The 27,423-nt window shown below is 36.5% G+C and overlaps 1 protein-coding gene across 1 annotated transcript in view; it reads right to left on the bottom strand.

The window, feature by feature from the left end:
* LOC121725657 (homeotic protein proboscipedia-like) overlaps positions 1-23,643 on the bottom strand; it is a 42,388-nt gene extending 18,745 nt beyond the window's left edge. Inside the window, exon 1 of the mRNA XM_042112690.1 lies at positions 23,163-23,643. Within this exon, the coding sequence (XP_041968624.1) occupies positions 23,163-23,643 (481 nt within the window). The remainder of the gene's footprint in view (positions 1-23,162) is intronic.
* Positions 23,644-27,423: the final 3,780 nt, after the last annotated feature.

Genomic DNA, 27,423 nt, shown 5'->3' with positions numbered 1-27,423 from the left:
AGTCACTGACACGTGGTTCTATGATAAAGTACCCGAGCAGATTATGCAAATTCTTGAATTTCTCGTGCCGTTCTTTTCTACCCCACTCGAAAGTCCTATATGCGTCTCGCTCTATCGTGATGCTCACCCCTATGACGGCGAAGTGCCTGATGGATGATGCGTTATTCCAATAACAATTTGGGTGTATGTAAATTATAATGTTTTAAAATCAAAAATCTATTTTCTGGGCTACGTTACACGACTCATAATTACGACCCTCTGGTCAAAATAAGTAGTTAAAATTCTTAAAACTTTGAAGGAATTAAATATAAGTAGTTTAAACTATTAACAAACCGACGTATATATCACACATAAAATATATACTTAGTGCTATCCCATTAACTCGTCTCAGGAGACATGGCTTACATGATTCGTCATAACGACCCTTTGGGCAAAACTTTGACTTAAATTCTTAAAAGAAATCTAAAATTAATGTTTAAACCATTGAGATAGACTAGTGGAGAGAGCCTTATATCGGTGTATAAGCGTGAAAAGCGTGTCAAGTTAGGTCGGACCTACTCGGTCATAGCAAAGGAGTCGGTCTGCATATTTCATGTAATAAAAGTGTTAATAAAGTTTTTTACTTTTTAGTGAACATTTTATGCTAGATATTGTTAAGTTTTGAGGTTCTGTTAAATAATAAACCATAAGAACGGCCAAAAAATGCCTCAAACACGTGGTTTTGACATTAAATACGTAAGTTTTGAACAACGTTTTTTGGGCTTTTCAGTCGGTATTTTTGTAAGCTAAATAGATAATTTATAAGTTTAATAATCCCTTTATCATGCTACATAAGGCATTAATGATAAAAATGTCAAATCAAGTAATAATTTGGCTACAAACTTTGCATAGGTTTTTACGTGTGATTAGGGATGCGCATTACTTGAACTATAGTTTATCGATATCATGAACTAAATGACTTTCTTTTCAAAATGGCCACGCGATGACCGGCTGCCCGGGCGCGCACTAGCGGCCAGGCCGCGGCGGCCATCGAGATAGATAACTTAGTATAAAATCGCCATAGACAACGCGCACCTGGCCGCACGCTAACAAGCGGCCACACCATACTTTCGATGGCTGCCGGGGCCTGGCCGCGGCGGCCCACGGACGTAAAAAAAATACGGACGGATCGCCATTAAGAAATGAGTGAAGCACCCTTAATAAGCCCAGGCGATCATATGTACACATCTTGCACAAACACTAGCACTGTAATAAGCCGATCGTACCGCCATTACGCAATTAGACTGCATCGCGGTGACACATCTTTGTCATTCATAAATAAAAATAAATATGCCATCTTGTGTAGTAAAATGGTGCAAGAACAATACAACCTTACACAAAAAACATCAAGGAATAATATTTCATAGGTAAGATAACATATTTTTAAAGTATTTTGATAAAATAATGTAAATATTAATTCAACTTCAACAGGTCAGTAATGTCTATAACAAAGTGGGGAAATTTTCCCCAAACCGGGGAAAATTTTAAATTATTTTTAAATAATCAAATAATTAATTTTATTGTCTTTTATTAGTGTCATGTAAGTATTTAGCATACTATTGACCAGTAATAAGGCAGGAATACAATAATAGGGGTGTAGACAGTAAACGAAATCTAATACAAATTATTGTTTTTTGAGAGTTTGTATTACTTATAGAATTACCGAAAATGGACATATTTTACTTAATAACTTTATAATAGTTTTTTATTTAATAAGTGATTTTTTTTTATTGAAATAAGAGTGTATTTATTTTTTATACATATTTTTAGGTGTAACAAAATACTTATGTACTATCAGAGAAGTTGATTCCTATGCAAATCGGGGACATAAGTAGTTTGGTTGCGTTACGTCAAACCCAGCCGACAGATCACAATTAACATTGAATTGACATAAGTATTCGACCAAATAACGTTGGTCTGTCAGTTGCATAGGAATCAACTTCCTTGATGGTACATCTGTAAAATAAATATATTTTCTAAAAATAGTCTACACCCCTATTAATTTCTTAATTTACAAAAGTGGATATAACTGTTGTTTGACGACCTCTGTGGCTCAGTGGGTGGGCTGTCGGTGGCTCAAGCCGGGGGTCGCGGGTTCGAATCCTGCCGACGGAACACAGTTTTCAAAGTTCCTGGGTCATGGGTGTGTATTAAATATGTGTATCATATAATAAAAATCTTAAATATATGTATAGTATAACAGTATTAAATATATTTCCGTTGTCTGGTACCCGTAACACAAGTCCTTCAGGTACATATCACGGGGTCAGACTGACGTGGTGTGAAGCGTCCATAGATAAAATTGTTGTCTTAGATTTCCTTCAGTAGTAGGGGAGGGAAGGTGCTATTGGTGTAGTCACCCGAGCGTCATTGAGACCTAGTAGGAATGAAAATATTGAATGGACCTCTAGACCAGGAATAAATTTAACACCATGTTAGGTGATTTGATTTGAAGTTAGCGCATGGTAGAACTCTCGATAGCTCTAACAGGCCGTTAACTGATTTAACAAGCCATTATTTATTTAACATTACTTGATTGTTTGATGAAACGGGTTACGGGACTTAAGTATCTTATATCTTTTCGTATACAGGTTTCTTATATAGGTTTCGGGGGCGATAAATCTGTCTAGCTAGGAATTATTTTTAGAAAATGTCATTTTATTCGTGTTTTATTGAATACCGAGCAAAGCTCGGTCAAATAGCTAGTAATAATTTTATTATTGTAAACGTTTGTACATAATCATTATTACTAATAATGTTATGTAAATAATATACTTCGCTGTACGTAATATGTGTTTTCTTTTCTATCTATAGTGTCATAAATTTTTGAAGAATTTCTGAAGCGAAAAAAACATAAAAATATGTTTAAGTATAAAAAATACATTTAACTTGTCTGAGTTTACAAAATTTAAAAGTAGGGAAATTTATGATTTATATGGCAACCCTCATATCACGCACACGTCCTACACGGGCGGCCATAACTAGGCTTCACTCGTGATTAGAGAAGGTTACGTCCGTACTTTTTTTACGTCTGTGCGGCGGCCATCGAGATAGATACTTGAGTATGAAACCGCCATAGACGACGCGCACCTGGCCGCAACGCGACCTGCGGCCACACCATACTTTTCGATGGCCGCAGCGGCCAGGTCGCGACGGCCATCGAGATAGATACCTTAGTATGAAACCGCCATAGACCACGCGTACCTGGCCGCACGGGGGCCAGCGGCCAAACCATACTTTCGACCTGGCCGTTAGTGTGCGCCCGGCCTGACTCCACCTATATCTCCTATATATAATACTTTATCTATGGTTTAAACTATAACCTAACAGACTCCCAACATAAATACACAGTGCTATCGCATTAACCCGTCCCTGGAGCTATATTGTCTTAAGGCCTGATTACACCTAGTGAGTAGAGTGGCGAGATAGTGCCCTCGGCCGACCACATGTATGTACGATATTAATAGCCACTACTCAATAGGTGTAATCTGGAATTTACAGTGACAAGGTACTAAAACTCACTATTTACGTCCAAGTGCACGCCTGAGGCGCACTAATATGAGGTGTACACCGTCCACCAATCTTCCCTCCCACATAATAACTGGGTGTCCGTGCGAACGAATACACCATATTTATCGTACTGTTGCATCTACCATTTTGAGTTTTTACTATTTTATTACCAGGTCTATATTATGTGCTGCACACAATTACATTTCGTGCCTTAGTATAGACGAGTTTTCTCACACACTTCGATAACCACCCTCTATTTTTGTTATTATGTGGGTAAGTATACATAAATTATTTCAAACTACCTTATTGAGTTAATAAGGTAATTTGAAGGAAAAAATGTACAGGGTGTAACAAAATGTGGTGTGATAATACTTTAGGGCCTGTTTGAGTTCTATATATAAAGTGCCATGTGAAAGTGGTAACGCTGAAAGAGAGATTTTTTTCATCTTTTCAATGCACAAAACCATGACGCTGGGCCTCTTGCTCATACAAACCACAAAAAATGCTTTTTCAGCGCTGCTACTTTCACATGGCACTCTATATAATATGGGACACAATATACACATTACATACCCTATAGTATTATCACTATGTCTTGTTACACTTGGTATATTTACGCAGCTTCAAGCTTCAAGGTCCTCAATCGTTGTCTATCAAATGAATTTTGTAATGTGCCAGAAAAAGACAAGCCGACCTTGTTATCGCTGTGTAAATAATACCCCCAAACTGGTTTCGGTGACGGCGGCCGGTTTCATTGAAACCAGGCCAGGTACGCAGGAGGTATAGTGCCCAAGTGCATGCGCCGTACACAAGAGCACTCTCTATTCCTTTACGAGTACTCTCATAACCCCGTGTGACGGAAGACCGACACGACTAGCGAGAGATCAGGCGCAGGACCGACATTTTACATGCCCATGCGAAGCATGGATCATCTTACTTGTCAGACAATCAGGTGATCAGCCCGCACTATCCTAAGCAAACTTGGAAATAACATGTTTCCAACGCAGGAATCGAACCCACGACTTCCAAGTCAAGAGCCACGCTCTTAACCACTGGACCACGGAGGCGTTAGGCTGTGTAAATATATTAAATAGTAAGGAGTTTGCGTTTTCTACTCATCGAACATACCTAAAATAACATGCTGACGGCACAGAGCGATGATAATGATGTTACATGTGCAAAACACCAGTGTCTATTGAGATTTGACACGGGGTTGGTGAGTCAGCAGTTTTCTTGAGCATCGACTTTTGCCCTCACATATGCATACCCCGCCCGTGACTTGCGTTAATCCGGCCGGGTTCCATTTAATTGGTCTTAAGTGAAACAATTCAATTAGTTTCTACCATATAACACTGGTTTAGTTTTTTAATTTGTCGTAGTAGCTATACCTAGCTCTGAATGGCTATACCTATAAGCTACGGCGTTTTTTGAACTTTTACAATTTTTAATCTATACAGGGTGTAACAAAAATAAGTGATAATACTTTAGGGTGTGTACGTGTTCCTTGTAGAGAGTTTTTTTTTACACTTTTGTATGGGGAAACTCGTGACACTCGGGCCCTTGCCCATACAAAAGTGAAAAAAAAATCGTCTTTCAGCGCTGCTACTTTCACAGCGAACTCTCTACAAGGAACACGTACACACCCTAAAGTATTATAACTTATTTTTGTTACACACTGTATAAATTGCATAGCTTTTATCGCAGGTTTTGAGCGCGCCGACCGAATCAAGAAATTCCGAAACGAAAATCACCTAACATTCGTCTAACGTCGCGCGTCGTTTCAATTCGGCAGATTTCGGCTTGGTGTGGCTCTTTATTTAAAAAAAATGGAGTCCCAACTGAAAAGTAAACATTTTGGAATCACAGGTTCTAATACAGGTTACTTATATTACTAATGTTCTTTGCTATGAAAATGCTTTGCATAAACGAAAGAATAAAGCATTCTCTATACTCTAAAAGTCGTATTCCTACTTCATTTCAATTCAATTGTGTACTATCATTTAAAAGTAATCGACATCGTGCAGTGGGCCAAAACTGTAAACACGAAAAAAAGCACAAAGTTACATTTTTCAACCTCATAACTGTTCGTTTCATATTTCATATCAAAAGGAGCATCAAAACGTGTTCTCCCAAAAGAAAATAGTGCATGTTGAAATGTAAAAAGTGGGAGCTTGTCTGTGTGTTATTACAAGAGTGTGAGTAGGCAGCTCGCTAAACGCAATATAAAGTGTGGTCGGCGGCGGGTAGGTGTAGGTATAGCGGTGGTATAGCGGTGCCTCTCCCCGCGCGGTCATTAGAGCGCCCCCCGCGGCCGTGGAGAAAGTATGATTTTACTCGTATAAAGCCGTATTTCTACTTCATACAGGAATTCAAATACGTATCCCGGGCTCACAGGACACGCGGTGCGGCTTGTAAATAATTCCCGAATTTCAACAATCTCAATATGGCGAAGTTGTGCAAATTCTGCCGTATGTTGGATTAAGTTTAAGTCAGCGTGTGACTTCTTGTCGAATATACTTCTAAATTCAAGATTATTTTCTGCCTGTTATATTGATTCCTATTTCGATTCAATTCTATTGTCTAGACTCTAGACTCTACCTAGAGCAATTAATGGTGTTGACGTCAATACAATTTTCTATGTCCACCCAATTTCCAAACAAAAACTGAACATTTCTAAAAAGCTACAATTTACTCAACATAATATCTATAACATCAATTGTATATTATTTGTTTTAGTTCAATATCGTCTCTGTTTGAAGACTCTTAGATCGTCCCAGCTGAGTAATTACTGGCCACGTGCCCGGGGGAACAACCGGACTGAAAAACTCCATTGTGTGACTAAAACACGTCAATATTTTAGTTTTACTTGCAGACTCTTTTCATTAATGTTCAGTCGAATAATCAAATTACGAAGCACAAAAATTCATACTTTTGACTTTTTATATGAAGTTTTCTGCCTCAAGTCACCGATCGAACTTTACAAACCTAAACTTTCGAAAAGAAAATTAGAAAAAAAAAGAAAAACAAATTCACGCACTTTCTTATCTAAACGAACTGTCTAAAGTCAAAAGTAGGCGCAAGAACACAAGTTGTTATTAGCTATATTTCTTCTAGACTATAAATATGTACTTTAATATTTAATATTTTTTAATTTAACTAGGAATGCAAGCTCTAGGACAAGCACGAGGCATCGAGCGCGTGAGTCGGCGCTACCGTAGAGGGGTCGTTGCCATATCGATTCTCGATTTGCTCCCAGCTCGTAGAATTAGGTCAAGTGCTGGCTAACATAACCCTATTATCGTATGTGGGATTAAATTAAAATTCATTCTTAAATATTATGATCTACATAATTAATAAAAAACGTTAAAATTTGAAAACCATGAAAAACTCTGGGGTTTAATTCCATCGAAGTTACTTACGAGTGGAAAATTATGTAATTTTTTGTACGTTTCAAAACTTTGATTTTTTAAGATTATATACATATCGCATATAAAACATAATATTGTTGCTAAAAAGTCAAAATAAACAATGTTACGTTCGTCGTAAGCACTCGACGAGTACAATTCGGTCGGATACCATAAAAGACGTTATATTTATGAATATAAGTTTATTGATACTGAAATGAGAAATTTGGAAGTTTTCATTAGGGCGAGATCGAAGTATTTAGAGCCCTTTTATTATCTGCTCGCCTCTAAATTGCCGAAAAAGAATTTTTTTCCCCGGAAAAAAGGGGAGCAGAGGACAAAAACCGTGTTCGAGTGAGCTCCCGATGGCGCGCCGTTATTTAAAAATCGAAGACGATAAGAGACGGAGCGTTTTTATTTTTGTAAATGGCCAGAATTTATTACTTTTTTAAAGTAAATATTGCAACCGAAGATCTCGTTCGTCTAGATAAGAGGTTTTATACTGGGTCGGAGTATCGGACTCCGCGTAATGTACCATTCGATTTTCGGTAATGGTCAACTGATAACGAAATGAGCTCATTATTGACTCGGCTTACTTTGTATCGTTACATTTTATTTGTTTCGATACTTAAATAAAACTTCAGTATTCCTATTATTATCGGGGGGATAAAATTTAAAATGCTCGAAGCTTATTGCAGTGTGATAATGATTTGTTATTACTTTTATGTGAAGCAATAAAAATAAATTGTGTAAATATTAAATAAAACTGAAAAAATATTGGACTGTACCTACTAGTTCAATATCGTGAAAGTTCCACTTTAGATTTTTCTATTACAAACCTGGCTTAAAAAACTTATCGATAGGTTTTTCAAAATGTAATTTTTTATCTATTAAGGAATACTATAGTAATGTATACTTTTGTGTAGCGACTTGCCTACCCCAAAACTCAATTCAAACAACTTTGAAAACCTAAGCCGTCTGTTCAGTATGCAAATTGTCTAGAGGTAGAGAACATGGAACTAGTTTAAAACATAAATTGTGATCCACTTTAAAGTCTTTAGAAGAAATAGATTTACTGTATCAACTGTATAGAGAGTTGACGCATTCATCACGATTTATTATATTCTAGGTACCTTATTAATACCATACTTAATATTAAAATGCGAAAGTGTGTTTGTTTGTTTGTCTGAAACGCCCAAACAGCTAAACCGATTTTGCTGAAATTTGGTATGGAGATACTTTGAGTCCCGGGAAAGGACATAGGATACTTTATATCCCAAAGAAATACACGGTTCTCGCGCGATAAACGAATTCTTAACTTAACAGATTAAATAGTACAATTTTCACGTTTTCCCTATAACTGTGTTTGAATTCGTGATCATAGAATTGATTGTGCAATGAGAGTGCGTTGAGGGACAATAATAATTCGTCTCAAGTCAGTATTGCCACAGATAAAATCCGGGGTATTAAGCGATTACGAATTGTTAGCGGTTCAATACACAGCCATACCGCATTAAATAAATTAAATACGGGGTACGATAAATGTTTCCATTTTAGTGTTGTTTGGATATTATGTTTGCTTATCAGTTAAAACATTGAAATAGATAAAATATTGATGCGAGTATACAATACAATGAAGAGATGTAAACTTTAAAATTCAAATAAAATTATGTTACTAGTTACTTTTTGGTCATATCAGCTAATAACCAGAAACTAACTTCTTGGTACACAGATCTATCAAAAATATGTAGTACATCAGAGAAATTAATTCATACTTATATGGCGAATCCATACAATGTGGTAGGACTCTACCAGTCCTTAAGTACTGAGTCCTAAACTTGACAACATAGGTCCTTCACATGACAATAAAACAATTTTTCTGACAGTAAAATCATCTAATATTCAAAAACAATATAAAAGCTATTATATAATAGGCCTACTATATTGTAGCATAGAGTTTTCATATAAGTACGTAACTTTTTGTCACAACAGACGCGTTAATGTTTAACATCAAGTATCAAGAATAGCTCCCAAAGCGGAAAATGTACTCGTAAGCTTTTAACGCTCGTCACTCGGAGAGCTCACATTGAAAGGTAAACAGTGAAAATCCGGTGACAATCCTCCGAGATAAGGGAATACCTTCATTGCGCCTTATTTATGTACCGCGCCTTCCGATTGAGAGCTGAGACGTTCGTATCTACCCTCCGACTCTACATTTCCTGCGTTTGCTTCTCTCTTAAAATCTTGGGATTTTTTAAGTAGTATTTGGGGTTTATATGAAAGGAAAAAAATTGGCTAGGTATGTATGTCAGCTTTGTTAAGGCTTGTTAATTTGAGTTAACGCAAGTTTTTTTAATAACGAATGTTAAATTGAGTTACTACAACTTTTTCTAATTACAATATTTCTCAGAAATGTGTATGCTTAATATGCTTCATTAATTGAATATTTCTGACAGGTAAAACTACGAACTTAATTTTTAAGACTATTTTAATGAGATAAAAATTGTGTTCTTTTGTTTCGGGTCCATTAATTTGGTTCAGTAGCTGAAAATCCAGCAGATTATGAAGAAATATCACCGAAGACAAACGGGGCGTATTAATCCTTAAATTCTGAATAAAATAAATGTATCGCGAGCGGACGACAACGGAAGGCAATAAAATCGAAGTGGCGAAATATTATTGAGGAATTCTGCAAAAGGAAATTCGTAAAGTTAAATGAGTTTGTTACAGAAGACTAATCTCGCCTTTGTTGGGTTACTGGATCTGATAAAAATGTTTAAGTAATGGCTTTTATGTTTTTAAACTTTTAATATTCATTGGTATTTTAAACTTCGAGTTAATCTCTTATTGACGTAATTTCAAAATGATTTGATGGAATATTTTTGTGTTTATTACGATTAATTAAAAATATCAGCCGCTTGTCTAGGCCCTCTGAGGGCCTAGACAAGCGGCAATCGATTATAGTAATCGCCAATGCCAACGCCACAAAATGTATGGGATTTGACATTAGTATTCGCTAGCGAAGCAATGACTTATGTCAAATCGCATACATTTTGTTAGCGTTTACGATAATCGCTTGCCACTTGTCTACTAGGGCAGTGCTTTCTGTTAAAACTAGGCCTAAGATATTCTGTGTCGTATTTCCAACGTCTTCTTCCGAGTGTATAAAAATTAATAGTCCAAAGTGTAAACACAAGTGTCGATAACCCTGGCGGTTCTTACACTTCCGTGTTACAATAGATAAGCAAATACGGGGACGTGATGGATATTAAGGGCACACCTTACATCATTTTCGTTATTACCGCGGGGTGGGACAAGACGCGCTCCTTACATCTAGCCCCCTTAATATGCTAAAATCAAATTAGTTCGGAGTGATGCGATCGATCGAGACGAGCGTCGTTCTATTATGGTAACGACGCGATTTTTTAACTCATCGAATTTATTGGGTCCTGCGTTTATGTCTGGGGTAGAACTGCTCTATTGGGGGTAGATTTTCTTTGCTGCGGTGTTGAATTTTAGGAAGTTAGTTACATTGTATAGTTAGTGATTTTGATAGTAGTACTTACGTATTTAGTATATTAAAAAAAATGGCAAGTAATATTTAATGATATAGATACATGGTAAAGCATGTCAGCCAAATCAGGCTAGCCCATTTTGACTTGTCAGTTGATATACTCTCTATTTAGAATATAATATTAATACTTTTAAGTTTTTAATGTTTTAATTTTTACCTAAAACCATTTGATGCTCACCTTCCTTTTACATTTTAAATATACATCAATAAATTTATTGTTAATGCGTTTTTACCTATAAAACAATTCAGTTTCAGTTCTTTACCATTGCTCACGCTTGCCTTGAAATGCTTTATTCTCTATGTAATAAATCGGTCGTATGGCGATTCTGTCACTGCTGAAGGGTGTTAATTCGCTAAGAGGCTAATGAAAGCCCGCCGACCGACAGCCCGCCGATCCCAGCGCCGATAGGGCGCAAGAATCTCGCAGGAAATTGATGTTTCACAACTTGTACTACGCTCTCTATAATCTTATTAAACTTTTGATAAAAATTTATGCAAGGAGTTTAGACAGAATATAGTTTAAAGAAGGAACTGTTTTTAGGATTTTCATGTACCATCGAAGAAATTGATTCATAGGCAGTTCACGGACCTACGTCAATTGGTCGGATTATGTCATTTCAATGTTAGCTCATAAAGTTAATATACCTAGCGGAATAGAGCAACAATCTCGAGCTGTCAAACGAAACCAAAATTAGTTTTCATCTCTGTGAAAAATATGTGTACATATACACTTACACAAGCATGATTGAACATGAATTCTATGAGATTAAATTGTCAACGTGCGGCACGTGCCGACTGGACGTCAAAAAAATAGTGCTGCTGTCATGTATCACACGTCTCTTTTTACCACGCAGTGTTACTGATAGTGACATCTCTTGCTCAGGCCTTTGTTTCTCTATTCCGCTAGGTATATTAACTTTATGTGTTAGCTGTGATCTGTCGGAGAGGTTTGACACAACGCGAACAATTTACGTAGGTCCGCCATCTGCCTAATCTATATATTAATACGTGAGAGAAAAACTTTGTAACCCTTTTTACGAAAAATGGGGAAACGTAGGTGCATGAAATTTCGCACAGTTATAGTTTATATGGTGAAGGAGTGCATCGAGTTAATATTATTTTAAAATGATGCTTTTATCATATATATTTTTAACAAATAAAACGTTACACACACAACGACACTACTACTAGGAAAAATGACAGATTTTTGAGTGACAAGCCTATAGATACGAATTATACTCTTTTATTTATGGTTGAAGTCTGTTGACAACAAATTAACAAATTGAAAATGGATTACTTATTGTTTTTTTTAATTTAATTTTAGATACTATTAGACAATGCTTAAACGGCCAGTCTGAGATCAGCTGAGTCCCAGAGACAAGAATTGAAAAAAACTATGATGAAGTCAATATTTTTTACAAAATATAGGTAGTAGTCCTAATGTATGTATATGTATGCATGATAATAAAAGCTTGTCGCGTGATTTGTAAATAATAAAGTTCTGGTAAGTGCCAACAGATGCGACAAGCTTTTATTATAATGCAAATTGTATAATATATTGAAGTTATAACATAATAGTTAAAATTTTTAAGGGGAAATTTATTTTCATCTTTTCAGAGTAAATAAAAGCTTTTTTTCAAAAAGTTTTTTGCTTAAAATTTATTTTTTGTTTTTTAGTTAAATCTCTGACTAGATTTCTTAAGTCTGCTTGATTGTAGCTTGTTTTGTTTCAAGAATTTGTTAAAATCTGATTAACTTAATTGAAGTCTTTAGAAATCGCACTTAATTTTACGACTAAAAAATTAAATATCACTTAACACCGGATTGAATGACAAAATGACCGGAATCAACGACATGACACGACACGACACGATACGACACGACACGATACGACATTACATTCGTTTCAGAATTACTCTCAATGAGCCCTTTCATTTGATACCCATATTGCAGAAGTGCATTAAAAATAACTATATTCCCCTATCTTGAATGAGACGCCATATTGGATGTAGAATGACATTACATTCGTTTCCGAGTTACTCTTAATAAGCCCTTTCATTTGATACCCATATTGCTGAAGTGCATTAAAAATAACTATACCTTTATCTTGGATGAGCCGCCATAATATTGGATGTAGTATGACATTACATTAGTTTTTGAGTTACTCTCAAAAAGTCCTTTCATTTAATATCCATATTGTAGAACTGCATAGAAAATAACTATTTCGTCATCTTGGATGGTCGGCCATATTGGATTTAGAGTGATGCCACATACAATATCATGCATTGTCATCCAAACTAAACGTGCATGCTAAATTTTAGCTCGATCGGTTAAATATATCTACTTCAAAATTGAGTTCCAAAATTTCACCCGAACATACATACAGAGCAAGTTAAATAAAAGCTTTTAAAATGGACACGATTAAAATATTTATTATTTTAAAAGTATATAAATATTAAAATATTTTCAATAATTTAATGTAATAAATACTTTTTGAATATATAAATACTTTAATCCAGACTGGGGTAAGTGCAGGGCTCCGCGATGCCTCAACATCAGACTCGTAGACATCTGAAAACATCCGTTCGCGACACCTGCCGTATTATTCGCACCTGCTGCGCCATGTGCTGTAATTCCAAGTTTGATTTCCCCGAAAGTTATTTCCCGTGAAAATAACTGTTCTTTGTTGGTTTCCATATATCCTAATTTTCTGGGTTCATTGCTTTTGAATATCCATTCTTTTTAACTGGCATTGGCTCATCAACTTGGTGGTTAATGGTGGGCCAATGTCATTCCCACCACTGCAACTTCTGTAATAAACAACCGTACTTCCTCCATCCATACAATAATATGTAGTATCTTTATACCTCTTCACGCTGAAGGCCTGAAGCCTATTTAGATGGCTAAGGATTTTGAGTTCAGGAAAAGCAGGAAGATGTTACACTGTTTGCGTAAGCAATTATTAATAAATTATTGTAGAACGTTAATTCTCTAATTTTCAACGGAAATACTCAATAAACCCCAAAAAATCAACACTTAAAGCTACGCCCATGGTATAAAAGTACAAGTATAACTATGTTCTGAGAAAGCCTCGTTCCCTGAATGGTAGAGCTCAGCATGATGACAGCGGCGAGTTTCATTAGCGATCTCAGACAATTAACACCCTCCTTGACGGACAAATGGTCCCTGCCTACACGTATATACGAAAAATATTAATAATGTCGTATGCAAGGAAGGTTTTGTGATAGCTGTAGGCTTTTTTATGCAGTATGTTGTTTTCTATGAAAAATGCTGCCCTAACGTACAAGCATGTATCGATAGTTTAAATATTTTTGCTTTAAATTTGACTATTTTATAATGTAATTAACATGTTACTATTAAGGAAATTGATTCCTTGGCAGTTGACAGACCATCGTTATTTGGTCGGATCATGTCAATCCAATGTTAATTGTGATCTGTTGTCTGGGTTTGACGTAACGCGACCAAACTACGTAGCCGCGTAGGTCCCCGACCCATCTGCCTAGGAATCAACTTCTCTGATAGTACATATCATATTAGGCGGTGGTCTACTTATTATGGACGATATAAAACTTACCTAAGTCTTTGTAAAATCTCTAATACGCAGCCGACCCTTCCTTTCCTTAAAAGCTTTCAGTGAAACATTACGTCAAACGGTGTTGACCTTAAAATACAGCGCGGGGTCATTTGTCGGACATAATATAAATGTTGGCCCCCGGAGAAATGTAGTTGTTTATGCCCCCGCGGTCCGTGTGGCCCCCGCGGCCCCCGTGTTGCCCCCGTGACGGTGACTAATGACAGATGCAGTCGTGTCGCGTACGTCACGGGGAAATGGGGAGAAAACTATCCTATCACTCTTAGACGTGATAACGCCAGATTAAAGAATATGTATTTATGAGTATGTCGTGATACGTTTATTGCGGTTGTAGGGAAATAATGCGAAGCAAGCAGCGGCCTAAAATCCCTTTGTAACTTATTTTTTTATTTAATCGATCAATCGGCATAAGTTCTAGTTTTAAATTGTTTAGGTTATTAAATGTAGGTTACATTTAATAACAATCGATTTATTCCTATTAAAATGCAACTTTTTGTTTATATCTTTTCATCAATTTTGAAACGTTAAGCTACAAATAGTAAATAAATGCTATTTTATGTAAATTAAGCAATAAAGTAAATAAACGCGTGTGCGTGGTTTATAGTGATATACGTTTATACCATAAAAGTAATGTTATAATAGTGTTAACATTAAAGTAATGTACCCAATTGCTGCTATTAACTATTTCTAGTCAAGCAAATGTGTGACATTACCACGTACATATATTATATTACTGTATAATGTATAATGTATATGCAGTGGGGTTAGAGGAAACCAAAATTAGTTATAAATAAGTTACCTTTTAAATTATCCACAATACATTATTTATTTTAATGCTTTCTGATTTTAATCGCTGAATTTATAATGAAATATTTCAGCACACACAATTTTTTAAATTTCATTGTGAGATATTGTATTCTTAATTTGGAACGTTAGCCTGAAAGTTTTATTTTAATTATGGTACGAACCACAAGACAAATCATATAGTGTTAAAAATTATGAAATTTCTTGACTAATTACTACCATAATTATTGCAAACCGGCAAACATCGGTATAACATAAGAGACGTTAAAAATCCGGCCAAGACAAAGTCATTTTTGCGTAAGCGTTAAGTGTCGCGTGGGCGTAGAGGGGTGTCTACGGCGTAGCGTCGTAGCAAGATTAATACATCGTAGCCCTGTTAGTGGTGCAACAATTTGTCTCTATAAATGTTGACTCAGCGAGCGGTTTTGCGGCCGAGCGGCGCGATTAGCTCCTAAATTTATTGTTTAATTCAAGTTATTAATAACTACGGCCTTGATGTACTTTGATTTATAACTTAATATGCTCTGTGGTTTCTTCATGTCAACTAATTTATCATTCGTTTTGATGCTGAAATATTTTGAAACACATTTGTTTTGTAGTACTTTCACATTCGTGCCGAAGCATGGCTCGCTCACACGTGGGAGAGCCATGCTTCGGCACGAATGGGCCGGCTCGACCGGAGAAGTACCACGTTCTCACAGAAAACCGGCGTGAAACAGCGCTTGCGCTGTGTTTCGCCGAGTGAGTGAGTTTACCGGAGGCCCAATCCCCTACCCTAATCCCTTCCCTACTCTCCCCTATTCCCTTCCCTTCCCATCCCTACCCTACCCTATTACCCTATTCCCTCTTAAAAGGCCGGCAACGCACCTGCAGCTCTTCTGATGCTGCGAGTGTCCATGGGCGACGGAAGTTGCTTTCCATCAGGTGACCCGTTTGCTCGTTTGCCCCCTCATTTCATAAAAAAAAAAAAAAAAAAACAGAAAGATTTTTTACCTTGGAAATTGTATTCGGTGAATAAAATATTGAATTTTTAATACCCACTTAACCTATTATTTCGAATTATTTTAAATTAAATTGATAATAATAACATATATCTGTAATAATATTTCGTAGTCCGTCTTTTCAACCATAACCAAATATTGATACCAACATCAAGTGTACATCATAACGAGCTTAATCCGGAAACCGGACACTACGATACATCGCACCCTTGTCTCAGACGATCTTCTTCGCACACTCATCGTGCATGCAGATACCGTCCCTAACATCAGCGCCAGATGGCCGCGAATGGTGTGCGCATGGTTAATAAAACAGAGCTGAAATTTTGTACACGAAATACGTAGTTGATGTTTGGAGAATGTTCCAGTGGCGATGATAGGAGGGTTTACTGATGTTTAGAACTCTCCTGATATGATAAATCAGTTTACAACATCTTGTGGGGTGGGTGTTCCACTAAATAATGGGTTTTAGTGGTTACATTGAATATGTTTCTTGTGATTTATGTGTGCTAATTGAAATATTGTTTGTGATGTATTGAAATGTTGTGCTGATTATGTGAATAATATTGTTTTACAATGTTACGTGGTCTACGTTGGATTACGTTAGGTTAGTCCCACTTGGTTATGATGGACAAATAAAGGCAGTTACAAGTTTGTATAGGTTTATATTGGACATAGACAGCTGGCACAATCATGGAACTTTCAGCGTAATAAGTTTAATGACCAACCCCCTTACTAATAAACGTTGTATAAGCTTTGAATAGTTATACAGTGTTTTGTTCCTGTCACACTAGTGACATTTTTAATATAATTTAAATAACTATTCAAAGCTTATACAGCGTTTATTAGTAAGGAGGTTAAGGTTTAGAAAATATGGCTTATGTAATCTTGGATTGGAACAAACACACTACTTGTATCGGTTGATAATATCGGTGCTAACTGCTACTAAAACCTTTGCTCCTAAAAGGTGCTGAAATACAAAGAACATAAAGGGATAATACTACTAATACAGGATTATAAGAGAATACTTTCATTCGTAATTTAAAAGTAATGAGTGAAACTCATGACCGCCCAGCTTGCTCTCTGTTCGTTTGGGCTCTACCTCGAAACCAAAGTAGTCCTTATGCCATTGCAATAAAGGTCCTGTTGGAGGCAAAATAAATGAGAACGTGTATAATAGGATTAGTACGGATCGGCAGGTAACTGTCTCTAATTGCTGTAAAAATCGGACGAGGTACCGACAAAGTTCGATGCCGGCGCCCCGACGTGATTTATCGTGTCGGATTATGTTTGTTTCTTAGCTACCTATAGTTTTTATATCATAGAGGTCAAAATCGAGAATATTAGGACCCCGATTCTATATTGCAGCTTGGAGCATTATAATTTATAAATTTTACACAGTAAGTATAACAAGTGTTTTATAAAGGTAATACCGGCGCGGCGTGAAACAAATTATTATGAAATACATTTTTGTATCTCGCTGCCAAATTCCAATACATATATGTACGTATAAAAATATTATTAATCAGATTTCCAGTCGTACGCCGTAGATCTACGTGTTTTTCCAAATTATGTTTAAGTAGTGTACTGCGTTTTGCGAATATAATATGAATCTTTTATGGCGGTAAGTCTACAAATCGCTGTCGTTGTACCTATTGAGGATATTCTATATGAATCAATAAATCATTTAAATAAGATTAAAATAATAGTAATTTATACAATAAATATAATTAGCAATGGTCAATAGGTAAAGGGCGGTCAGGTAGTTTAGGGCGACAAAGGGCATTGATTTATTGGGGCGCACGGGCGAAAGTGTTACACGCGTAAATCATATCCCGGTGTATTGACAGCCAATGAATAACTGTGATTACACACATACACACATATACACCCACGCATAGAAATTCTATACAAGCGTTTACACCTACACGTGGATATATTACACATACAAGCGTAACAACACACAGACAAATGTAAAGGCGATGACACCAACACCATTGTGACCGTAATAAAACATAATTTATTTTGTTTGCCTTACTTACCTATAACAAAAATTGGAACTTTTTAACAAAAATTGGAACATAAAATAATGAGGTCATTATGATCAATAGGTCTTGTAAGTGACCTCATTTACAAGAGATACCTTATAATGGTAAAATCTAGAAGAGATTTGGTTGGTTTACGTGTAGTACTTACATAAATTATTTCGCCACTTACTTTTAAATTTCTGTTTGGATGATTTTTGCTCAAATTAACTGCCAGTTGCAACTATGTAATAGTTATAGACCATAGTACAAATAATATATTATAATACCAGTTTTTAAATACATACACCACAGCACATAATGAACAATAACAATTTAGTAATCTTAGGAATAATTTGCCTATATCCTTGTGCATGTAAATAGCGCTAACAACGTATTATTAGTGTAACTTAGAGCCTTTATCTAGTAATTTCATACTTTTTGTGTAGCTTATTATTTTATCGTCATTCGCCTCAAACCTGGAGTTTAAAGCAATTTCGAAAATTGCTGACAGCGTTCAGCGTCGCGTAATTGGTGGGAGACACTTACGGGCCGTTCGGAATTATTTGCCTCTAAAGTAACTCTTATTTCCACATCATAAGACCCAATCTCATAGACACTTCGAGGTGAAATGGCTGTGGACTGTACGTCGGGCCAGCGAGACTCGCCCGCCCCGGCCGCCGGCCTAACCTCCAATTTACCATCATTTTTCACATAAATCAAAGAGAACCGACCTCAAGATTTATTGCTCCACGAGGCGCTAACAAAAAAATGTACCTGTTATCTTTGTGATTGTGAAAACGAAAGTGCAAACATTATTCGGTACCATTTGACCGCAAATAGATTTATTGCACCCATAGAAATTAAAAGTTGGACGGTGGACCGCATGAAATTTTGCACAATGATTTTGCATACTCGACTACAATGGGCCACTTGCGATTTTATGGCAAAAAATACGGTAGTAGTATTAAAACTGCTGTTAAAACATACAGAGCAAGCGGCGCAAATTAGTTTAGTAAGCAAAAACTATAAAAACTTTTTTAATTCTTCAAGCCCCATAAGAGCACCGGTGATCGCGACAACAATAGAATACAATAGCATTTCCTGGAAACTGATCGAAGTATTAATGCTTAATATGTCCAAAAACATCTCATTTCGCTTGAAATAGTCACTTTTATGAAATCCGATCTATTATTAGGGACAAAAATAATGTTCTAAATAAAATTGTAGCCGGTAAACAAGCGAATGCTAATACCGTCGCATTTCATAAAGTTTTAATGTAAACTGACATGATTCCCAAGCTATCATCATTAGTTGTAATGTGTTCGAGTTATGAGAAACGTTTCAGTTGTTTAGCCACAGAGAAGCCGGTGACACGCGATTTTATAACATTGATATTTATTCCATACTAAATTGCATCAATTTCCACAAAAGATGAGCTGTTTTGAGGTTGCTTTCTATGTAATTCAAGATTTGAATTGAGGTTTTAAGTGTTTTCCCTTTGAAGGTTTACAGCTGAGGTCGTAGTACCAAAGACCGCAAAACACAAAATTTGGTATCATCAAATATATTCAAATTTGCGTGCTAACAATATTAGAAATTTCCTGAAACGGACTCCTCTGAAGTAGGCCGAGCTTGCATGGCTATATCCATCCAATTTTTTTAAAATAAATATACCTACTAAGTGTTTAAAAAACTAAGATTGATTAACTTTTGGTGGTGCCAAATAATTTTGCGATCAATATTTAGTAGCTCTTTTTAAACAAAAATTCTACTTTTTATTCTTGACTCCATAAAAAAGCCCTAGACTGCCCGTATAAATATGGTCACAATATAAAATTACACGTACGGAGGTTATTATAAAGAGCAATCGGCAGCTGCACACGAAATTACATGTCCGTTTTTATCCATCATTTTAATCGAAATAAACCTTATAAATTGATCCCGTATCACACGTCACTCTCACAAATTGAGACAGTGCAAAAATAACACGGCATTGTATTAAAGAATCGGAATGATCGATTGTGTCGGGGCGTCCATTTTAATTTCGATTCTCAAGATAGGACCGGAGGCGTGGTACCGGGAACGATTTGTTTCGTGTCCCTCGATACCTATCTACAGGATACCAGATTCTACTCTAATTTACCTTGCTCGATATTATCTATTTACTTAATTGTACATCGTTTTTAATGTGGACTTAATGTGCTCGATGTGATCTTTGAATTTTGATTTTAAAGTAGATATTTTCTTAATTGTTGCTAATGACTATTACACTCATTACGACGTCGGATAGTGCGTGGACGCACATGTTTTGTAGAAATACAGAAAAAATGTATGTGGGTCTTTACAATCTCTTTCTCTACTTCTAAAATAGAGACATCTTTACGTTATTTTTGACCAACATTAAACTCCCAAGCCTTAACGTTAACAGTTCAAAAATCACTGCAGAGTAGAATTAAACCTTACTACGAATTGACCGCTTGAGAATCGAATAAAAAGCGATTTTGACTGACATCGTCGCCTATCAGAAAAACTTTATTCCGCTTCTCAGTACTAAAACTATACCAATGTAACAACTACCAGGGAAACAGTAACGAGGATCAGTCGAAACTTGGTAAATCCAATATGTAAGTTCGCTGCATAGCGCCGGCGTGCATCGCTCGATAGCGGTGACAGTGATGGATTACCCCCGCCGGGTTGCTGTGCGAATCCCTATCTTACGCCCGGATAAAAATACAGTTTGTTTCGCCGGTTGTTGGGATGATTCTAGAAATAAAACCGTCGAATGTCTAATTACTGGTTAAGAATACTTTTTTATCCGTAAATAAACGTCAAAATTCTAATGACGACAACCTAATATAAAATCAATCGATGTTTTATAATTTAATTGATAACATTATTTCTGTTATACCTGTCACATTTTGTATGTACAGTATTTCATTTACCATATAAATAAGAAGTAGGACTAGGTGTTCTAACTTCTACCTTATTCCTATTTTGAAATCAATGCAAAATTATACAATGACCCATATCTTGAACACATTAACCTGTTCGCGAATACCTGCAGACTGCAGTATAAAGGCTCACCGTCCTGAGATACTTTACCTTCGATAGGACCTTTATTTCGATAAAATAAGGATCACTTTCGTAGAGACGTAGCTACAGGCGTAATGTGTTGCCTCCTGCAGCGCGACGCGGGGGGCGGCTACTGTTGGTCTCTTCAGTTCAGTCTCGCGCCAATATTCATCATATTTATAAATATTTTTAATAACTTGATTTATGCGTGAAGAATTGACTTAATTTTACCAATAATTTATAGTTTGTATTTTGTTTTTACACCGACTATTTCATGTGGCTAAGGGTATTATATTTTCTATACTTATCTTGAGGTTAAGTTTTGCCTTTTCGTTGTTTTTTGTTAATAATACGAAGATTTTTATGCCCTTTAGACCAAAAGTTTTTTTCTCTAAGAAAAGTTAAACTTAATATTAGTAATACTACTCTCTTCTTCTCTCTAGTTCTCACAACTTTAAACGCGGTCATCTCTGAATATTGTTAATTGTTTCTTAATTGGCTTCTTAGTCCATTGATTGAAGTTAATATTTTCAGATTCTTTATTCAAACAAATGATGTAAATAACAGAAAAGTGACATGTGTAATGATCGAACTTATCTTCCATAAGAATCTGAACCAATAAACATTACATCATGTTGAATGGTCTTCTCATGTTTTGCCGACGGATAAGTTTTTGGCCCTTTAAGTTTTAAAGAGCCGTTTGGATTTACTTTTCTCCTCAAAATGTTGAAACAGATACCTAGCTATTATTTCGCAGACATACATAATTATAAAGCGAAGAGAGAGAGAAGAAAACAGCTAAAAGAACTGTTTGAGTTTACACTTTTAGGACTAGAAACATAGGAAGTATGTTTACCAGAAAAGTAAAGCATACAAAAAATATTAAACATTTAAATATTAAATAGTAATGGTTAATAATAGAAGTAAATATTAAATAATAAAAAGACTAAAATTTGCAGTAGCGAGTTCTATGATTTTCCGCATTACTACCAAGCTTAAATTTTATGTTTACTGATGTGACGATAATCACAATAAACACTACAAAGTACTATTTTTTATCCTATAAAAATAAACAATACGAATTTGCTCTATATCAAGGGAACCCTAAAAATCTCCGCCTATAGCGGGTCCAGGTGAGGCCGGATTCTCACGTTATGATGATGGATCATCCACTTTGTTCCGTTTGTTCTCCTGACAAATTCCAGCTCAATGACATTGTATACCTAATTGTAACATTGAAGAAACGGATCGCTTTTTAATATCACCAAATAAAGCTTTTTTAGCAGTCGCCCTTGATATGCGCTTGCGTCGGCTAATGCAAAAACAATTTGTCGTTTTTATTTGGCGTACTTAAATAATATCAGAAGTATTCTCTACAATAATAATTTACTGACAGTCAAATCAGTAGCTGATATAATAATACAGAATAGAATACTTGGCTTCCTAAAATGGTCAATACTAGGTGTTCTCTAGTACGATAATTTACGGAAAACGGCTAGAAACAGCCAAATCAGCAGCTGCTATAATATTACCGACAGAATGTTCGGCTTCCGTTCCACTTTTTGGCCACTCCTAGAGTGGTCGCCGGCCGGTAAACAATATGTTCTCAAATGTTCTCACTTATAATTTGTGCTTATAGTGCATGTCGAGTTCCGTTATACAGCGGGTGGCTGCCTCGTATAATACAACTCCCACACTCCACACAGTTACAGACAGAGACGTCGTCGCGCCATACAATTCAATATTTTAAGTAATTTGATGTTCATTAAAGAAGCTTCGGGACCGTGAACCAGAACACAATGGTTGAATGGCCATTTGCTGCTGTTGAAAGCTGTAATGATGATTTTGCTTGAGATGGACGTTTAGTCGGCGTTAGGACGTTAGGTAACAGAGGTTAGCTACCTGGTTTATGCGATGCTACCTGCAATACGTCTGCGTTGTATGGGAATTAATTTAAATACATAGATCGCACGTGACTCCATCGATTGGAATTTTAATATCAGTAATGATTCAGGAAATACCCCGATCACGTTTATAATGGCATCGAGATGTATCATGTGACATATGGCGAGGAAGACCTACAAAAAATAAAACTTAAATGAAAAAAATACAATTGCCTACCTTGCTGACTGCTCTTTCTGGTCGTTTTCTTCTCCTTCATCCAGGGATACTCGGGGACATTGAGGCCGCCCCCCGGGGAAGGCAGGTCGGGGGCGTAGCCGGGTGGCGTGTGCTGCGGGCTCAGTTCCCCGGCACCTAGTTGAGGCAGCGCGGTCATGAACTCCGCCATCGAGGGCTGGCTGTTGATGAAGCCGGTCTCCGTACACGTCTCCAGCATGTGCGGCGCCCCCGTCGCCGTCACCGCCGCCAGCCAGAACCCGTTCCCGCCGTGCTCCATCCGCGGGTGCTCCTGCCCCGGCGCGGGCCCCATCGGCGGCGTATTCCTCGACTTCACCGCGAATTCCTCCTCCATATCATCGCGGACCCCCATGCCAAGTCTCGCGGGCTGCTTACCCCTGACGGGAAAATCTTCGCATTTTATCTTACGGACCAAAGGATTACTGTCGAGCGGCAGCGCAGCGGTGTTGCATATCTCTTGCATCGCTGCCGGTGTGCTATCACGACGAGATCATTTATGCGGACGCTCGGTGTCTCGGCCGTTCTTTAGCATCTTGATCGGTTCGTTTCATAAATGTGTTTCGGAAAGTTTATTGATGTGGCGTGTATTCTGCGACATGGTAGAATCTGAAACAGTAAAATTAGTTTTAATTTCGGATTGGATATTTCAAATTTCAAATATCACATATTTTAACTCCAGTAACATTTAAAGATAATCAAAATTCATGAGCGCCTTTAACAACTAATTTTGAACGTTCTTTATCAGTCTAGTTTTATTAAATTGTAGTCATTTGTAAAGATGTAACAATAGACCCTCCTAATAGCATCAAATAGAGTGGCGAAATTAATTGTAGGAGGCCGTCTCGTGGTTATTCCTCAATTATTCGAGGCCGTTCGACATTACCGCGGCTCTGCGTCGAATAATTTAAGCCGTGATGAGTCCGGATAATGAACGCACAAAATTGTTTATTGTAATTTAGCGGCCATCATGGACTGGAACACGTAACGGCCCAACAATAAAGTTATTAAAATTGTCATGAACACCGCCGAATAAAAACGACATTACGACTCCATTGTTGCGATGGAGATTCAAATGTTTCGTATCAAATTAAAATTTTAAATATTCAAACGTTTTGTTGGTATCGAGGTTATATCATAATTCATAGCATACGATATTTTGTAGTCCTTTAAAATATAAGCTTAATAAATACATAGCTTTCTGAATATTAAGTTGGTCGTAAGCGTAAGGCTTCCGAGTTACGACCAAGTGAGTTGTAGATTGTTTGATGTAGGTACTTTTACCGTTGGAAGGACTGATGTCTTATGACGCAGCTTATGACTAATTAAACCTATTGCGTATTGGTTTAAAATATGTGGCTGGCCTTAGATACAAATAAAATACTTGCATTAAACTGAATAAGAATACTGATGCAACCAGACAACAGTTGTCAGTAATATTTCGGGAATTTCCCGATTTGGCCTGTAACCCTTAAGCGGGTAATGTGTTCCCTGCAACGGATGCTTTCACCATTGAATGTCAATTAAAATTCAAACCACGTACGAAATACGATTTTTTCCGTCGGAATTTGCGGCGCGCCGGGGAGGTATGGCGTGATCGCGCCTTTTTTTGTTTTATTTTATTTTCCAAGTGGAGCGGCTGGCGGTTAAACCTATTTTAATGTGTGTGGGTTGCTCGACGTCGAATTAAAATTCTTTTTGCGTTTTCCGTATGTGAATGGACAATGAAATGTAATTTCCTTACGATGTAACAAGGATATTCGTGTACGTTTTTGATTTTATGTTTATTTATTTCGACTATACATTTTTTATTTTTTAACTTTTATTGAATTTCTCTATTCTTCTACTTATTTGTTAAGATCCTCAAAACTCTAAAGGATTCTTTAAATATTGAACAAGTCATAAGTAAATATTGCGTAATAAAGGCTTATTTGTGTCAAGACTGTCGGTCGGGCTGCGTTGATCAAACGTCAATCGCTGTGAAGGTCACTTTACGTAATATTTTTATGAACATCAGACAAATTAGTTTGGAACTGCTACTGCCACTAATGCAATAAAATGATTTAATTTCAATCATCTGCATACTTGCATTCGGTTCTAAAGCCAATATTCTTTAGGTGTTTTAAGGAGTTTTAAAAAGGATTTCTTAGAAAACCGATTTTTTATTTTGTTTTTTAATTTTCAAATTCTTAGATGTGTTTACATTTGGAAATTCAGAGCGAACGTCATCAGTGCTCGAGTTGGAAAGAATATAATATTCGTCACGTTTTCCTAATGGTTGTGATAATTTAAATTTTGTCAAAGCCGGCATCCTTTCCCTCGCGTGGCGGTGTGGGGACTGGGGTTCATACCGCTTACCCCGGATGCGTCTCAAGGGGAGCCGATTTAAAAACGCATAAAATGGAGAACATAGCCTACTTATGAATTTGTTTATGGTGCTATTTTGAGAACGACGTGTCACTCAAATGCTGAGGCTTTTTCGTAATTTAATTCGCGAAATCTTTATTGACGAAAGGGATTGGTTGGTATGAATTGGAAAATAAATGGTATTTGCAATTTTTGTGAGGTAGGCGGGAAAACGAAAACAAAACACAAAATAATGTGCACATGCATTGAAAAAATCCCAGTGCAATTTCGCCCATCCTCCTCAAGTGATGAAAACTTTTTTAACCATACATAAGGTACAATCCAGTAAAAAAGTAAATAAGTACATCTGCGTGTCGGGAGCGGAGTAACCAGTGGTTAGGGCCCAATTTGCCGGCCATAACGATTTCCTCTTCGAGGAATAGAATGGCGTGCGTCCGGCGAACGCCCACCGTACTCCGCATATACCTTTTAGTAAGTGTAAATAGATATTTTCTATGGGTGTAGACTGTAGAACAAAGTTTTTTTTAACTTACCTACATACTTTCTCCAGGTAAGTTGAAGTGATGATAATATGTAAACAGCATATTATAAGATGAAAAAATAATTAAAGAAATCAGCGGAGACAACTTTCTTCTTGGCAAGAAAAATCACGCTAATATTTTCACTAACGCTTTTACTTGCCTAAGGTCCAATTTCATAAACCTCTATAAAAGTATAATGCTCGAATTAGTATCTCGTTACCTATTTCGTTGTTCATACTAATGAAAGAGAAGACATGACATTTTAACAAACCATTAACTATAACAGACGTTGGTAAAATTGGGTCTAAATGTCAAACAATTCACCAATCAACAACGCTATTGAAGAAATAAGCTTCTGTCAAAAAACTCTTAGAATCAAATCAGTGGACATGCTTATTACGCGATTAGATTATAGATAGATAGATGATTATAATACATAGATAGAGTGGGCTAGTGAGGACCTTGCCCAGCAAGGAATCTCAGACTATGTCCTTATTACGTTATTAACTCATAAACCGTTCCTCGGAACAGTGATTACAGTAATAACTTATATCACAAGAACAATTGAACGTCAAGGAATCCAGCTGTATATTAATACAACACATCAATGTTGTAGTTAAAGCTACACACACTTGTGTATGCGACAAAATGTCAAAAGGAAAGGAGATTGGCAAGCAATGTTTAGGAGGGGGGGTCATAAATAGCTTAAATTCAAAAACTCGACCAAATCCAACTAGTGGTTAGTCACCATAATTGGTTTGAAGGTCAAATCTTTTTTTAGCCATATCTCCTTTATTTTTTTACAAAAATGATAAGGACCAAATTTGTCCTGAATTTAATTTTCTACAACTTTAATTCCTATAAATTTCATTGTAAAATCGATATTTACGGATATAAGCGCAAGAAACAAGTCAAAGTGCAATTTCACCTGTATCTCAATTATTATCAAATTAATCGCAAATAATTGTAGAAACAAAATTGTAAATGATAGATCATTAAATTTCCCACACATTTAATTCTTATGATTTTTTTCGGAAATCAATATCTAAGCTCCTACGCCTATTGTAAATGTACCGGAACCCAAGCGACTGGTTAAAACTGAATATTTCTGATCATCATGACCCTATGACAACTACGGCACAACCTACACCTGAATCATTATATGTAGTAATCGTAAATGCAAGGAAAATTGTAAAAGAATGTGCGAATGTTACAAAGCGGGCTTAAAAGTTTCTATTATTTGTCAAAACTATGGTGGTGACTCTCGTTTTGTCGAACTTCCAGAGTTATTCGATGATAATGAAGAAGGCGCTACTGAGACCTATAACTGGGGATACCACGTAAAAGAAAGGCGCCTC

This window comes from Aricia agestis, chromosome 3 (genome assembly GCF_905147365.1).
Source record: "Aricia agestis chromosome 3, ilAriAges1.1, whole genome shotgun sequence".
Lineage (NCBI taxonomy): Eukaryota > Metazoa > Arthropoda > Insecta > Lepidoptera > Lycaenidae > Aricia > Aricia agestis.
Note: the sequence above shows the minus strand (reverse complement) of the source record. Positions and strands in the feature narration are given on the sequence as shown.